This window comes from Panthera uncia, chromosome D1 (assembly GCF_023721935.1).
Source record: "Panthera uncia isolate 11264 chromosome D1, Puncia_PCG_1.0, whole genome shotgun sequence".
Classification (NCBI taxonomy): Eukaryota; Metazoa; Chordata; class Mammalia; order Carnivora; family Felidae; genus Panthera; species Panthera uncia.
In genome coordinates, this window is record NC_064808.1 from 104667983 (window position 1) to 104683566 (window position 15584).

Sequence of the window (15584 nt, forward strand, 5' to 3'; positions counted from 1 at the left end):
GCATATCGTACACCTGAAACTAACATTACACTGTGTGTTGCCTAACTGGAACTTAAAAACTTAAAGGAAAAAAAAAAAGATGGAAAGGTGCCTGGGTGGCTCAGTCACTTAAGCTCTTGACTCTTAATTCTGGTCTAAGTCATGATCTCAGTTTGTGAGTTCAAGCCCTGTGTCGGGCTCTGCACGGATAGTGTGGAGCCTGCTTGAGATTCTCTTTCCCTCTCTCTCTCTCTCTCAAAAATATGGAAACATTTTTTTTTTTAAAAGATGGAAATACTATAAGATCGAGTAAGAGGAAGATTGAAGATGAACCTTTGAAACTTTGATGAAGCAACAGGGAGGTCGATGTTGACCTTGTTAAGGGGACCGGTGGGGACAACAAGGCAATGGTACTAAGTGGAAGAGAGAGAGCGGATTACTCTCTTAAGACAGAAGACAATGGAAGGAGGAAAACAGGGTCGCAGCGCGAGCAAAGCAGGGGAGGAATATTTTTAAGCATGGTGGGCACTTGCACATGTCTGCACGCCGGTGGGTCTCAACATCAGCATTACATCAGCATTACCTGGGGGGCGTGTGGAAATTCAGAATGCTAGGCCCTACCTGACGATTTCTGCAGATCTCGAGTAGAGCTCAAGGATGTACTCTTCCAAGTTTTCAAGTATGGCACTGCTGGTCTGTGGACCAGATCTTTAACAACCGCTGTTGTAGGCTAAGGACGAAATAACCAGATGGATGTTTGGAAGGTAGAGGAAACATAGGAATTTTTGGAGCACTACACGGGAGGCAGAAGATGGGTTTTAGCGAGAAAGTAAAATAGTTTGTCCTTGACTAAGAAGTGAGGTATCTCTCCTCTGAGACAGGCAGGCAGGTGAAGAAGTGCAACTATGAGAGATAAAGCTAGAGGTGGAAGGAAGGCAAGTTATCAAAGTTCATGGCTGAAGGCTTCATTTCCTCTGATCTGCTCAAAGCAAGGTCATCCCCTGAGAATGGAGGAGGTAAAGTAAACATTCAGCAGCCACAGGAGAAGGAACTTGTAAAGATATTCCCAAACTCTACTCTTTCTCAGAGGCATGACCCTTGTGGTGTCCTAACGGAGTGTTAATTTTCAAACCCGGCTCATACAACGTATGTGCCAGACAGGTTTCTTTTAGCACTCATTTTTAGCAGGACTGGATCCAACTTTTGACATTTTGAGAACTCTTTTTGTGAAAACAAGTTATATGAAATTACAAATTTGCCATTTAAAATGGATTTTTTTGTGTGTGTTGAGTTGTATGAGTTCTTAATGTATTTTGGTTATTAACCGCTTATCAGAAATATCATCTGCAAATATTCTCTCCCATTCAGCAGCTGCCTTTTTGTTTTGTTGATGGCTTCCCCTGCTTCACTTTGATATGATCTCGTTTTATAGTTTCAGGTCTCACGTCTTTAAACAAATTTTTTTTTTTTAACGTTTATTTATTTTTGAGACAGAGAGAGACAAAGCATGAACGGGGGAGGGTCAGAGAGAGGGAGACACAGAATCTGAAACAGGCTCCAGGCTCTGAGCTGTCAGCACAGAGCCTGACGCGGGGCTCGAACTCACGGACCGCGAGATCATGACCTGAGCCGAAGTCGGCCGCCCAACCAACTGAGCCACCCAGGCGCCCCAAGTTCTCACGTCTTTAATCCATTTAGTTTTGTGTATGGTGTAAGGAAGTGGTCCAATTTTCCCAACATCACTTACTGAAGACTGTCCTTTCCTCATTGAATATTTTTGTCTCCCCTGTCGTAGACTGATGGTACAGGCATAGGTTTATTTCTGGGCTCTTTGTCCCACTCCATTGATTTACGTGTATATTTTTGTGCCAGTAACATACTGTTTTCATATCCAGGCTTTGTTGTTCCATCTATAGGGAATAGGAAGAAGAGATTTGGCATAATTCTGAAGGGTGCTAAGATTTTCAGAATGGTAAATGAGCACTGGCTCCAACCTAAAGTCACCAGCTGCATAGGCCCCTAACGAGGGTCAGCCTGTCCGTTGAAACTTTCGGGCATGGACTTCTCCTCTTCAGCTCTGAAGTTCCTGATGGCACCTTCTTCCAGTAGGCAGCTTATATCATCCACAGTGAAGATCCGTTAAGTGTAGCCACACTCATCAGTTTCTCTTAGCTAGACATTCTGGATTACTTGCTGCAGCTTCTACATCAGCACTTACTGCCTGACCTTGCACTTTTATGTTACGGAGATGGTTTCTTTCTTTAAACCTCATGAACAACCTCTGCCAGCTTCCAACTTTTCTTATGCAGCTTCCCCACCTCTCTCGGCCATCACAGAATGGAAGAGAGTTAGGGCCCTGCTCTAAATATGAGGCTTTGGCTTAAGGAAATGTGGCTGATTTTATCTCCTGTCCAGACCACTAAAACTTTCCCCATGTCAGCAATGAGGTGCTTCGGTTGGTTGGTTGGTTTTTATCATTCGTGTGTTCACTGGAGTAGAAGAACTTTTAATTTTCTTCAAGAACTTTTCCTTCCATTCACAACCTGCTGACTGTGCAAGCAGCCTGCTTTTGGCCCATCTTGGCTTGCGATATGCCCTCCTCACTGAGCTTAATCATCTCTAGCTTCTGAGTCAAAGTGAGAGATGTGTGATTCTTCCTGGCACTTGAACGAGAGTTACTTGGCTTAATTTCAGTACTGTTGTCTCAGGAGCAGGGAGGCTGGAGGAGAGAGAGATCGGGAAACAGCCAGATGGTGGAGTCCTCAGAACACACAGAACATTTATGTCTTAAGTTTGCCACACCCTTACATGGGTGCGGTTTGGGGCACCTGAAACCATTGTAAGAGTAGCATCAAAGATCACTGATCACCAGAACAAACGTAACCAACAAAAACCTTTCAAATACACAAAAATTATCAAAATAGGACACACACACAAAGTGAGCAAATGCTAATTGGAAAATGAAGCTGGGTTGCCACAAGCCTTCTATTTGTAGAAAACTTACCTGCAGAGTATAGTAACGTCAGGTGCAGTGAGGTAGGCTGGTGCAAAATTCCTAGAGCCTTTCCCAGAACCTGAGCGGGGGCCTGACCAAGTTAGAGTTACCATGAAACTCGAGCTTCTGGGCCCGCCTCTAGGTTTAGGTGAATCTTCTACCGACACCATATTTTTCATTGCTTTCATTTCCAAGTCAACTCCCTGCCCTGCCCCAATCCCTGTTCAAGTTCAAAGTTGAGTTTAGGGTCATTACGAAGTACAATAGACTTAATGTCTGTGTCTCTCCAAAATTCATACTTTGAAACCTAATCCCCAGTGGCGTGGTATACTAGGAGGTGGGGCCTTTGCTTGGAGAGGTGATTAGCTCGTGAGGCAGGGCCTTCATGAAGGGGAGTAGGACCCTTAGAAAAGAGACCCCGGGAGCTCTGTCAACCCTCTGTCCTCCAGGTGAGGCCACAACCACAAGTCTGCAGCCTGCAACCTGGAACAGGTCCCTCACTGGAACCAACCGTGCAGGCACCTTGATCTCCGACTGACTCCAAGCCTCCGGAAGTGTGAGAAACACGTCTGTGGTTTATAAGCCAGTCCGCGGTACTTTGTGAACACACTGTCCATCCTCACAACCTTATCACTAATCTCTAGCTTTGGAATTTAAATACCTCATAGATTTTCAAATAAACGCAAAACATGAGATAATTCACTTTATATGTTTTCATTTTTATCTGATATAAAAAATTCAATTTGTGGTTCTGATATGACTTCTCTAACCTGATGAAGGAATGTGTCAATCACTTTCAGGTCTGAATTTTTTTCCCCTTTTCCAGGCCTGATAACCTTATGCTATCATCAATGGAAACAGGTACATTCATGAGAGCTTTCATTTTGGACTAAAATTTAAAATCTACAAGAAGTGGGTTACTCTTCGTGTTTCTGATTTGTAAGGCTAAGATTTACTATTTCACCATGAAATGCATAAATATACCTATTACACAAATTTAAATTTAACTCTTAAAAACTATGTAATAGTAGAACATCAACATTTTCTGGATAGGTGAAAGCTTTTATATTACATTTTTATTTTGCAAGAAAATAAATTATACAACTTAAAAAATAAAATCCAAAAATTAAGCAGTTCATCAAAATATTTCAGCCTACTGCATACAGAAACTGCTACCATTTAAAATTGTACAGCATTATCATCTCAGTATGTAGTGGCACACATTCAAAATCGTATATACCATACGAAGATAGATTACAACTTAGGAACGCAAATTTGTTCAACACTCCAGACGACATATATCGTGTAGATGACAGGAAAGCTCTCGTGTAATGTTTATTTCACAAACATGACCTTGGAAGAGTTTATAAGATAGCATCCCAGTCATTTACATGAAAATAGAAAAACCAGCTTGAGTTTAAGATAGCAAATCTTTCTGGAAAACTAGCAAATCTTTCACCCAAATTGAATTTCGAAAATTTGCCCTGTGAGCAGGGCTAATGACATCCTACTGCAAAGAATGCAAAATACTTTTTAATTACTCTGATCATATTTTGTATTAAATTCAATAAAAAGTAAAAACAAGGAAGCTAACATTTCATTTTTGGAAATTTCAACATTTATGCACAAAATAAGAGTAAGAGACTTAAATGAACAGGTTGACAATGCAGGGACCCCTCCAATAAGTGTAAAAATTGGAAGACTTCATAATTTATTTCAAGATCCTCATTACATCATTGGAACACTAATGTTCTAATATTTATCTCATTGTAAGCATTAAAATGAGATATTAGCATTAAAAGATAAAGCATTAAAATGAGCATTATCTTTTACTTTGTAACTTTTGCTTCGTGTCCCGGACCCCGGCAACGGGAGACGACAAAGGTTCACGCTGGCCAGAAGGCTCCATCTTCCCACGAGAAACGGAGTGTTCTGCCTTAGTTAACCTCTGGCTCGCCTCCACTGCCCCACCCCAGGCCCCAGTGGCAGCCTGGACTCCTCTCCCTGGACTCTGTCAGGTTTCGCCCCTGCGCAGGCAGCACGACTTTTAAGTGCAATCGGAGAAAAGGGGCTGGATAAAGAATGCTGTGATTCTGTACCTCTAGCAAGTGCCTCACAATCTTTTTGTCAGACTCTTTTTTGTTAATTAGCAAACCTACCGTCCAGACATAAAGAAAACTTAACAATGGTATAGGCACCTCGTCAACTAAATTGTTTTCATAAACACCAAAAAGTAGTTAAATTTTGTATACATAACAGAAAAAAATGGTAACTGTAAGTCTACAGTATTTGCTGCTGTTCAATTTCCCAAAATACAATTAGGACATAATTCGCTATTAAAAAATTTATAAAATTGAATAGAAAACTTTGCTATGGATTTAGTTACCCACTTTTGCACTAAATTTTCCATTATAAATCAAAACATCATGACTCTCAAATGACCAAAAGATGAGAAATTCCAAAAATGTTCTAAGAACAATTATGGTTTGAAGCAACAAATCTTAAACTTTAAAAAATGGCCTGTAATTTCCCCTTCAACTGTTCTCCCCCGTGGGCGTTCTCCTACTGGATAAGCACATATGCTCAGTGTTTATTAAATGTAAGGGCCACAATTATTACAAAATTATTATTTTCTAAATTTCAAATGTACCCATTGTTCACCATCCTCTCATTCAGTTTATTCTCCCCAACACACTTCGTGTAATACCTGACATGTGCTGCCCTAGAGCTGGGCATAAGATTTTAAATTAGAGACAAAATCCTAATTTTCTAGGAGTTTCGGAACAGGCATCTGAACATCACCAGCGACACCTTAGGATGTTGTAAATTTGCTCTCCGTCCCGGCAGCAGACAGCTCACGATGCTTTCTGGAGGGGGGGGGGGGGGGGACAGACTCACTGTGACGCTCCTGAGAGCACTCTGCGTAGTACTGTCCACTGTCTACCTCTCGGAGCTCAGCTCTCTGCTTCCTACTACTTCCAAAGTCATAGGTTTAAAATAATACTTAATATCAAACAAGATACAAACGAATTTGCGAGAAAACTTGGAACGTGCAGCATAACAAATAAAAATCCATGTGGGAGCCACTCTTTCCCAACGGGGAATCGTCCATCCCATCTCGGTTGCCCGCGTCCTCACATCCCGAGCTCCGCATTACTCTGGATATTCAGTTCCCAGCAAACCAGTCAGTTGCTACTTTGGATTGACTGAAAGGAACAAGGTAAGTGTTGCTTTCGGAACATTTTAAAAACATTTATTTTTAAAATATATAAATATATATGTACATATATTTGGCAAGTTTACTGCTCATATTAAGACCGCAACAATCTGCTTATGCTTTTCAGGCCTTAGGCTGTGGTTTTGCTATTCCTCCTAGGTAACGGACACTCACTACTCTTTAAAACAGAACGTCTTCCTTCCCAGAAACCTGAGGCTATAAATCCCTTATCATCAGAGTTTAAAATTCCAAAACATTTCTATGCTGCAGATCAAGTGATCAGTTACGTAATCGTACTAATAGGACAGGAGGAGATTTCTGCCTTGTTTTTAGTAAATTTGGATATAATCAATTTGGCATAATAAATATTAGATAAATATTAAGTGTGTTACTGAACACACTTAATATGTTTGTTCTGCGATTTTTTTTTCTCTGCAATTTAAATGATCTGTCTCCATACATTTTCTTAAACGGTTGAAACAACAAAGTAATAGAAGCTTTACTTTTTCAAAACAAGCTCTACAGCCATAGCAGATTTTAAAACTCCTTATTTAACAACAAACAACTAAACTAGCAGTCTCCTGCTTAAAAAGAAAGCCAACATTTGTAAGTTGGAAAAATCTCGTATCATTTTCAGGTCACCGTTAAATCCGGTTATTATACTGAAGCAGGGCGTGAACAAATAATGTGATGCTATTAAATACTTCTCTCCTCACCTACATCTGTCCCCCCCCACCCCGCAGTGTCGTGTACACCAGCTCCCTCTTTTGATCGAAAGAAACCAAGAGTGCTATTTCTAGTTTTAATTGCATTTAAAAAAACAAAACATAACAGCATTATTCAGTGCACGAATATCTGAAGATCCTTCCTGGTGCAAGTACATTTTTGTCAGAGAGGAAAAAAAAAAGAGGAAAAAAGCAATTAAGAACCCCGCCCTCACCCTGCCCAACTATTTCTTCCGATGGGTATAAATCAAATTTACTGTGAAAAGTTCATAATGGGCTCTTCATGAATGCAAGTTTCTCCACAAAACAGCATGCTGTTACCGAGTGTGCAACATGAAGGGATGCCGTCATGCTAACTAACGTGACTGGCAAAATATAGTTGTTTTGTCAGGTAAGGCAGAGATTTTAATAGTTATGTAATCAAAGTCCAAATAAACCTTCCTCCAGCACAAACTGTTACAACTTTCTGCCCACGCACTCTGAAATTTGGGTTCTAATGTTGTCCATGATATTCAAACTTATGCCATATATATGAAAGTGTTGATATCGGATTCATCTCTTCTGATGTATTTGTGCTCTATTAGCCATTCTATTTGCTCTTTTATCATTTTCTTTTGTGGCAAAAACATGTTTTTCAAAATTTCTACTAGTTCAGTCTGCAGCTGAGCATTGCTAATTTTCTTTCTCATCTTCATTATTTGTATGATGGCTTCCTAAAAGAAAAAGAAAAATGAAAAATCATTAATATATTACATCTTAAAACAAAAAAAAAATGACTTTTTTATGTATTTCATCCTCTTTCCAACATCCACCCCAATGATCAATCACTAGCAGATAAGTCTTGAGTCCAGCGGCTTTTACTGAACAAAAATACTTTTCACTCCCTGTAAAAGTAAATCTGATGATAAAGATTTTGACAAATGAGGAAAAGCAAAATAACCTAGAACCTCTCTGCAGAAAACCACACCAAATGTTCTGGAGTACTCCCAATACTTTTTTCCACATCATGCACATGTTAACAATTTATCTTGCTTGTGAACACAGTATGTACGTAATCTGGCAGTGTGTTACCCATCACCTAAGAAAGAGCAAATCCCTTACTCCTTTTCCATCATATTCAGAGTTAATTCTTTGTATAGTAGCAAATGCCAGCTGGTGTCTATTTTTAAAAATCAAACATTACTACTCTTTATATATTTATCAGATTAATAAATTATATTTGCTATAGATAGTTTATTGATTCAATTACTTTGACTTCTTACAGGAGTAAGCACTGTTCATCTAAGTCAATTTTCTAAGTATTTCCTTGACGATTTAATTACTATTAAGCTTATAACAGAGATAATCAGAAAATGATTAAGTGTTCTTTTCTCTTTTGCTTTTCTAGGATAATCTCTGTCCTTAGCAAACCAAAGACATCTATCTACCTTGGTGGAGATTAGAGTTTGCTAAAAAAGGAAATGTGAAAACAGAAAATTAGGTGTGTGTGTGTGTGTGTGTGTGTATATACACATATATATACACACATATATATATACACGCATATATATACACATATATATATTTTAAGTTTGCTTACTTATCTTGAGAGAGAGGATGTGCATGGGAGGGGCAGAGAGAAAGGGAGACACAGAATCCCAAGCAGGCTCCGTGCTGTCAGCGTGGAGCCCAATGCAGGGTTTGAACCCACAAACCGCGAGATCATGACCTGAACTGAAATTAAGAGCCAGATGTGTAACCAACAGAGCCCCCGAGGAGCCCCGGTAATATCTGCTTTTAACATTCAAAGAGGTGTTTTGCTGCAAAGCAGTAATAGGCTTGGTGGCCAGGAGCTGTCCCCTATGGAGGGAGACTTAAGGATCCCTCCCCTGTCATTAGGAGAGGGAGTGAACTCCTCCCATTATCAGTGCGACAGGATGCCAGACTCTGGACTGCAGGGCTTGCATCAAGGGTCCCGAGGGAAAGGGGGAAAAGGGGAAGTCTTCAGGCACGTGAAGATCACAGGAGCCAGGGAGGAGGAACAAGTGTAAATGTCTCCAGTCCGCCCTCCTCCCAGCTCTGGTGGAGGAGAGGAAGGTAGGCTGTGTGAGAGAAGTGGAAAGGAGAACAGCACAGGGGCTCCAGCCCCGGGTCTGCACTTATTAGCTGCCGAAGACGGCATGATGTGGTACGAAGAGCTCACTGCGGAACTCCTCTCAGGCCCCACAAGATGCGGACAGGGTCTAGAGCCAACAGACCCACAGGGCCGTCAGGGCCAGGGGAGAGGAATCTCGCAGCAGCAGCTGATCATGACAGTGTGCCGGGCAGGCCAAGGGGCCACACCGAAAATGCGGCAGAGTCTCAGAGAGTTTAAGAGCTCAGTTAAGAACGGAGGGCAGGCAGTCAGAGCAGGGAAGGGGCCAGGAGGCCCTTACCAACCGGGAAAAGAAGCCCCAGCTCCTGTGCTACAACCAGCAGCAGCAGAGAGCCACAGAAAGTCAAACTCCCACAGGTGACAGGTAAAGTACCCCACAGATGTCAAGATCAAGAACCCAGGACACTGTCACAATGATGTGACGATCCCTTCACTGTCACTACAAGGTCACGTGGACTCCTTTCACCCTCCGTCCATCCCGATGCCATGTGGGAAACAACAAAGAGCGAGGATGGGTAGAGCAGGGTCAGGGAGAAATGAGAAAGGCTGAGCGTTACGTCAGGGACAGCCTGGATTACGGGACTGCACATAATCACCCATCCGTTTCGGATAAAACAGAAAACCTGAATTAAAAAAAAAAATTTTTTTTTAAATGTTTATTTTTGAGACAGAGACAGAGCGTGAGTGAACAGGGGAGTGGCAGAGAGAGAGTGGGAGACACAGAATCGGAAGCAGGCTCCAGGCTCTGAGCTGTCAGCACAGAGCCCGATGTGGGACCCGAACCCACGAACTGTGAGATCATGACCTGAGCTGAGGTTGGACGCTCAACCGACCGAGCCACTCAGGCGCCCCTCTGCACATCTTATGGAAGGACTATACTTGCCAACCCGTCACACAGCTCAACTGAAATCCATCTGGAATTTATCCTGGTCTAGCCATACACCAGGACTATATCCAGATTTTTCACCCCAAACATAAAACTCTCTAAAATCTCTTACTGAATAATCCGTTCCCTTTCACAGCCCATGGAAATTATTTCCTTTATGGTAAAGTTCATCTATACTTACATAGTAGGTTCACTTCTGAGTTAGTTTCCTCAACTAATCTGCCTGTCATACTGTTTTATTTTTGCAGATATTTTACTAAGTTGTAACACTTGGCAAGTTCCACTAACACCTTATTCTTACCTTTTTTTAAGGATCACAAACACTCATTTATATTCTTTGTCATAAAAGTGAGAATCAATTTGTCCATTTTTTTTAACGTTTATTTATTTTTGAGGGAGAGAGAGACAGAGTACAAGCAGGGGAGGGGAGAGAGAGAGAGAGAGAGAGAGAGAGGGACAGAATCTGAAGCAGGCTCCACGTTCTGAGCTGTCAGCAGAAACTGACGTGGGGTTCAAACCCATGAACCTGAGCCAAAGTCAGACGCTTAACCAACTGAGCCACCAAAGCGCCCCTCACGTCCATTCATTTTTGAGAGAGAAGAGTGTGAGCCATGGAGGGACAGAGAGGGGGAAAGAGGATCCAAAGCAGGCTCCAGGCTCCATACTGACAACAGAGAGCCCAAAGTGGGGCTCACACTCACGAACCGCGAGATCATGACCTGAGCTAAAGTCAGATACTTAACCAATTGAGCCACCCAGACAACCCCCAAGCTGAACTTTTATCATGGACAAAATTGACTCCTTAAGTAACTGAGCCTTGTCACTGAAAAATGTGGTATTCCATGGTGAGCCAAAAAAGGCAAAACCAGGCAATGGGACAGGAGTCTGGTTGGAGGGGGGGCTGGCTGCAGTGACACAAACGCTGTGTATCTTAGGTGATGGTCCCCAGGTACGTACACTTATCCAAACTCAACGACAGCTAAACTGTGAAATGTACATTGTAGCATATGTAAATTACACCTCAATATAAGGTTTTAGTAAAAAAAAAAAAAAAAAAAAAGAGTAACATCTTCTATTTATTCAAATCTCCTTCTGAACCCCCTAGAGATGGCCACCGTCTTCACACAGGCTGTCAACATGACTCATTAAAAAAGTGCCTATGGGGTCTATGGTTTCATCTTTCTCTTAAGCTTTTCAAATTTACATGTTTATTGCTAAACAGAAAAGCAACCGACTTTTATTCCTTTCTCTCCGCTACTTTATCATATTGTATGCTGTGTAAGTAATGAAAAATGTTCATCTTTCCTCTTTTCATTTTTTACTGAATCGGCCAGCAGTTTCAAATAATATTCAATAAAAATAGTGAAACTGGGATCACTTGGTTATAATAAGAATACTCCTAAAGTTAGAATGGACACATATCAGTCTGCAACAGGCACTCTTCTTATGTTCAGAAGGATCACAATCTTAGCTTTAACATGTTTGCTGGTTCAGTCTGCGGGCTATTCTAGATCCTGGGGATATGAGCTGAAGCCCCACGTTGGTGTGGAGAGTTCTAAAAATAAATAAATAAAACTTGAAAGATAACTTTTTAAAAGTATTCCCTCATTTCACACTACAATGAAATTATAAGACTTACATAAGAATTTGAATACTTCAATCCTAGAATTGTAACTTATTGCTGACACACAGTTAATCAGTCATGGTCAAAGGCAGACACAACCTAAAACCAAGGTTTTGCCCAACAAATAGAATCTACCGGTGGGGAGGGGAGGAGGGGAGGTGGCACCTGGGTGTCTCAGTTGGTTAAGGGTCCGGATCGTCATTTTGGCTCAGATCGTGACCTTGCAGTCGTGGGATCGAGCCCTGCGTAGGGCTCTGCACTGTAAGCATGGAGCCTGCTTGGGATTCTCTCTCTGCTCCTCCCGTACTTGAACTCTCTCTCTTTCAAAATAATAAACATTAAAAAAAAAAAAAAATCTACCAGAGGCCACCAAGACATACAGACATCTCTTGCAGCAGCTAAGATAAGGTCAGCAATACAATTTTTAAGTTCCAGTAAAGTGAAAATTAGTTCTTCGTTACAGGTGGAATACCTACTACATGCTTTAAAATTTTTTTTAACATCTGAAGATAAAAAAAGAGAAAAATTTCTGAAACCAATACTGCACTGTGTAGTCATTAAAATTTAAATAACAAATAAATACCAAAAAAATGCAATTTTTTTCAAGACGTAGACATTCTGTCTTAACGTCACAAACCTGGGTTCTTAGTATTCGTAGCTGAACTATCCCTTCATTCTCCTCTTCTCGCATCCTTTCTGTAGTGAGCTGCAAGCGTCCAATCAAGTTGATTTTACCTCTTTTCTGAACTTTTGCATTTTTTCTATAAAAAACATTGAATGAAATATTTTACAGTGGAAGGCCTTTTAAACATATTACAGCAACAACGTCTGAGAAAAAAGATATAGAAATTTTCTGAAGACTACTATACTAGAACTGTTCAAAGGAAAAGTTACCAATAATCGACAGATAGCTTTAAAATGAACCATAGGATTTCCCCCAAACACAACAAAGGTTCAGTTAATAAAATATGGGTGACAACATGCCCTGTAATAACAAAGCTAATGTAATTTACATTGCCACGAGAGAGCTGAGATAGTTGGAAATATATGGGCTGTTATTCAGCATTATTATCTAAATGGATCTTAAGGAGAAAAAGTGATTTCTGTGAATAGAGCTTCTTTAGAGTGCAAAAGGATGCTTAAAGATGAAAAGCAGTATCATCAGATACCAAAATGTACCCATGAAAAACACGTAAACGAGTGAACATCTCCAGTCCTCAGTATGTTTAATGAACAACTAAATGGCAGAAGCCTGGAGCGGTGTCAGGGTACACATAGGTCTTAAAAGTAACGTAAGGAAAACAACCATTTTGCTAACAATAAAACACCAAAGTCAAACAAGGCATTTTTATTTTACATCAACCAACATCAGCCTTACATTAAACTGAACTCCTGGTTCACCGAGAAGAGGGTGCCTTCTGTGAAGTCTTTGGGTGAGTTGACTTGAGGTTCATACAATAAAACCTGCCGCTTGAGCTTTGGGAAAGCTACTAAAGACTATGAAGAAGAAAGAGAACACAATTACCATCTATAAATGGTATGAAAGACCAAGATCAGTTCTCCAACATGGCTAACAAAATCACAACCAACTTCTGCCTGGTGCCTCGACCAGTCCAACACTGTGAACGTACGGCGAGGAAAGGACAAGGCGGGGGGCAGCTCACGAGGAGGGAAGCACTAAATGATCCCTTCACAGGAAGACAGAGACTGCAGGGATCGGTCATACACGAGCTCAACAAAACCAACTTGCCACTGACACACCAGCTATTTCTCTCTAGACAATTATTTATTCTGGAACTTCTAAGAGGTCTATGGAGTAGGGGTAACATGCAGCTATGAGCAGGAGACTAATGAGTACATTTTACAAGCCCCTGAAAAGACCAAAGTTTTCTAATTCTTGCATTTTTGGTCATAAAATCTTTGAACACATTCTTAGTATGAAATTTCTGGTCACATTCCTCACAGGTAAGATTGAAATACCAACTCAATCTTTCTCTCCACCCCGCCCCCCCCGCTTTTTAAGTTTATTTATTTATTTTTGAGAGAGAGCGAGCAAGCATGAGTAAGGGAGGGGCAGAGAAGGAATCCCAAGCGGGCTCCATGGTGCCAGCGCAGCCCGACGTGGGGCTCAAACTCATGAACCGTGAAATCATGACCTGAGCCGAGATCAAGAGTCAGGTGCTCAACAGACTGAACCACCCATGCACCTCAACTCTCCATTTTTTCCCCCTCTTTCATTATCTTGGTAACTTGCTTATTTTCAATTTCTTTTTTTACCATGAATACCTCATTAATGTATTAACACCTCATTAGCGTTTTTTTTTTTCTTGGTTAAAGGTCATTTGCAGAGTGTTATGAATTCATAAATTTATGATAAGCAAGCCATCAAATGTTTCCTGCTATGTAACTGGATACACTTTAAAAACAAAAAAACATGAAACAAACCCATAAAGTCCTTCTAAGCTCAGCGTCAGGCAGTTCAGTTGCAAGTTTTAGATTTTCAAAGCTGATTTTCTCTCTGGGTCTTTGGTTCCATGCAAACAACACAGCCAGCTGAAATGTTGTTACCTCCAAATCATATTGCCCTACTTCATTCTTAAATGTTATCTGCAAGAGAGAAAGTAATATAAAGGTAAGAATTTCTTCAGGATGATTACCACCTCCCTGCTAGAATACTCTCCTTACATGAGATTATCCACGGAAAAGACTGGCAGTTGTCTTCCAATATACATTTTTCCTTTCCTACACAATAGTAACAATTTTAACAGACCTTAATGACCGCCCAGAATTAAAGGCTCATCTTCCAGCTTTCAAGGAGCGAAATGTCGTCTTGTGACTAGTTCTGCCCAATGAGAGGTGAGTGGAAATGATGGGGGAAACTTCTAGAAGTTGCTTCTAAAGTAAGGAATACTTTCATCTTTCCCTTCCTGTTGGGCTGGAAGACAGCCACAGTGGGCATCACACTGGATTCTGCAGAATCCATGGTGATACAACCAGAAGCTAAGTCCCTAACAACTTCCTGGACTAGATCCACTGCACGTGTTCAAATTTTTACACGGGAGAGAAACAAAGATCTATCTTGTTTAATCAACTCTTACTTGGAGTCCTGGTACTTTCAGTCAAACCAATATCTGAACTAACACACCATCTACTTACAATTCCATTTGACATGAGATGATGCCAATGTAATTTTCTACCACTATGATTTTTTTTGTAGAATTCTTCTACTTCAGGTATCAAATCCTCCAGTTCAGTAGGAAGGGAGACAAAGACTTTCTCAGAGCTTCTTGACCATGCTCCAGCATTCAGAATTTTTATATTAACCGAATCAGCTATAAGTAGGAATATCAGGAAATATGAAGTAAATAATCTTGAAAATGGATAAAATTCAAAAGAAATTAAATATGTACATACTGGATAAGCTTTGGTGAAAAATAAAACCCTAAAGATTTAAAGGTGTCTTAAAAAAAAAAAAAAAAAAAGGATTAGAGGAGCGCCTGCCTGACTCAGTCAGTCAGGGGAGCATGGGACTCGACCTCAGGGTCGTGAGTATGAGCCCCATGTTGAGTGCGGAGATTATTTAAATAAAAATAAAACTTAAAAAAAAAAGAAGTTATTCTCTTCATGTGACTGGATCTGAAACCTGTAAAACTCAGGCAAGTGAGTAGTGGCTATTAAAAATAATACATACATACATATACATACATACATAAAAATAAAGATTACGAATCTAAATTCTGTTAAATTCTGTTTTGCCAGATGTCTTCAAGGAATGTGTACTTTGTAACATCTTTGTACCTATTACTACTAAGGTTCAATTCTAATTTACTGGAAAACAAAGATATTCTCTTTAAGAAAGCCTATATACATAATATATGTAATTTTAAAATAATACCTGGTAAAGCCAATTTGTTATTTTTGTGCATTTCCTTAAAAGCTTGGTTCAAATCTTCAGACACTTTTATGTCCTGAAACATTCTAGCAAGCTTATTTACATAATCTGCGGGCATACCAACTTCCTACG

At 40.5% G+C, this 15584-nt stretch overlaps 1 protein-coding gene across 1 annotated transcript in view; it reads right to left on the bottom strand.

The window, feature by feature from the left end:
• Positions 1 to 6979: 6979 nt before the first annotated feature.
• CUL5 (cullin 5) overlaps positions 6980 to 15584 on the bottom strand; it is a 92908-nt gene continuing 84303 nt past the window's right edge. Inside the window, exons 14-19 of the mRNA XM_049614099.1 lie at positions 15456 to 15579; positions 14717 to 14892; positions 14006 to 14167; positions 12939 to 13057; positions 12198 to 12321; positions 6980 to 7629 (exon numbers count right to left, since the gene is read on the bottom strand). Coding sequence (XP_049470056.1) covers positions 7435 to 7629; positions 12198 to 12321; positions 12939 to 13057; positions 14006 to 14167; positions 14717 to 14892; positions 15456 to 15579 — 900 coding nt within the window. The 3' untranslated portion in view covers positions 6980 to 7434. The remainder of the gene's footprint in view (positions 7630 to 12197; positions 12322 to 12938; positions 13058 to 14005; positions 14168 to 14716; positions 14893 to 15455; positions 15580 to 15584) is intronic.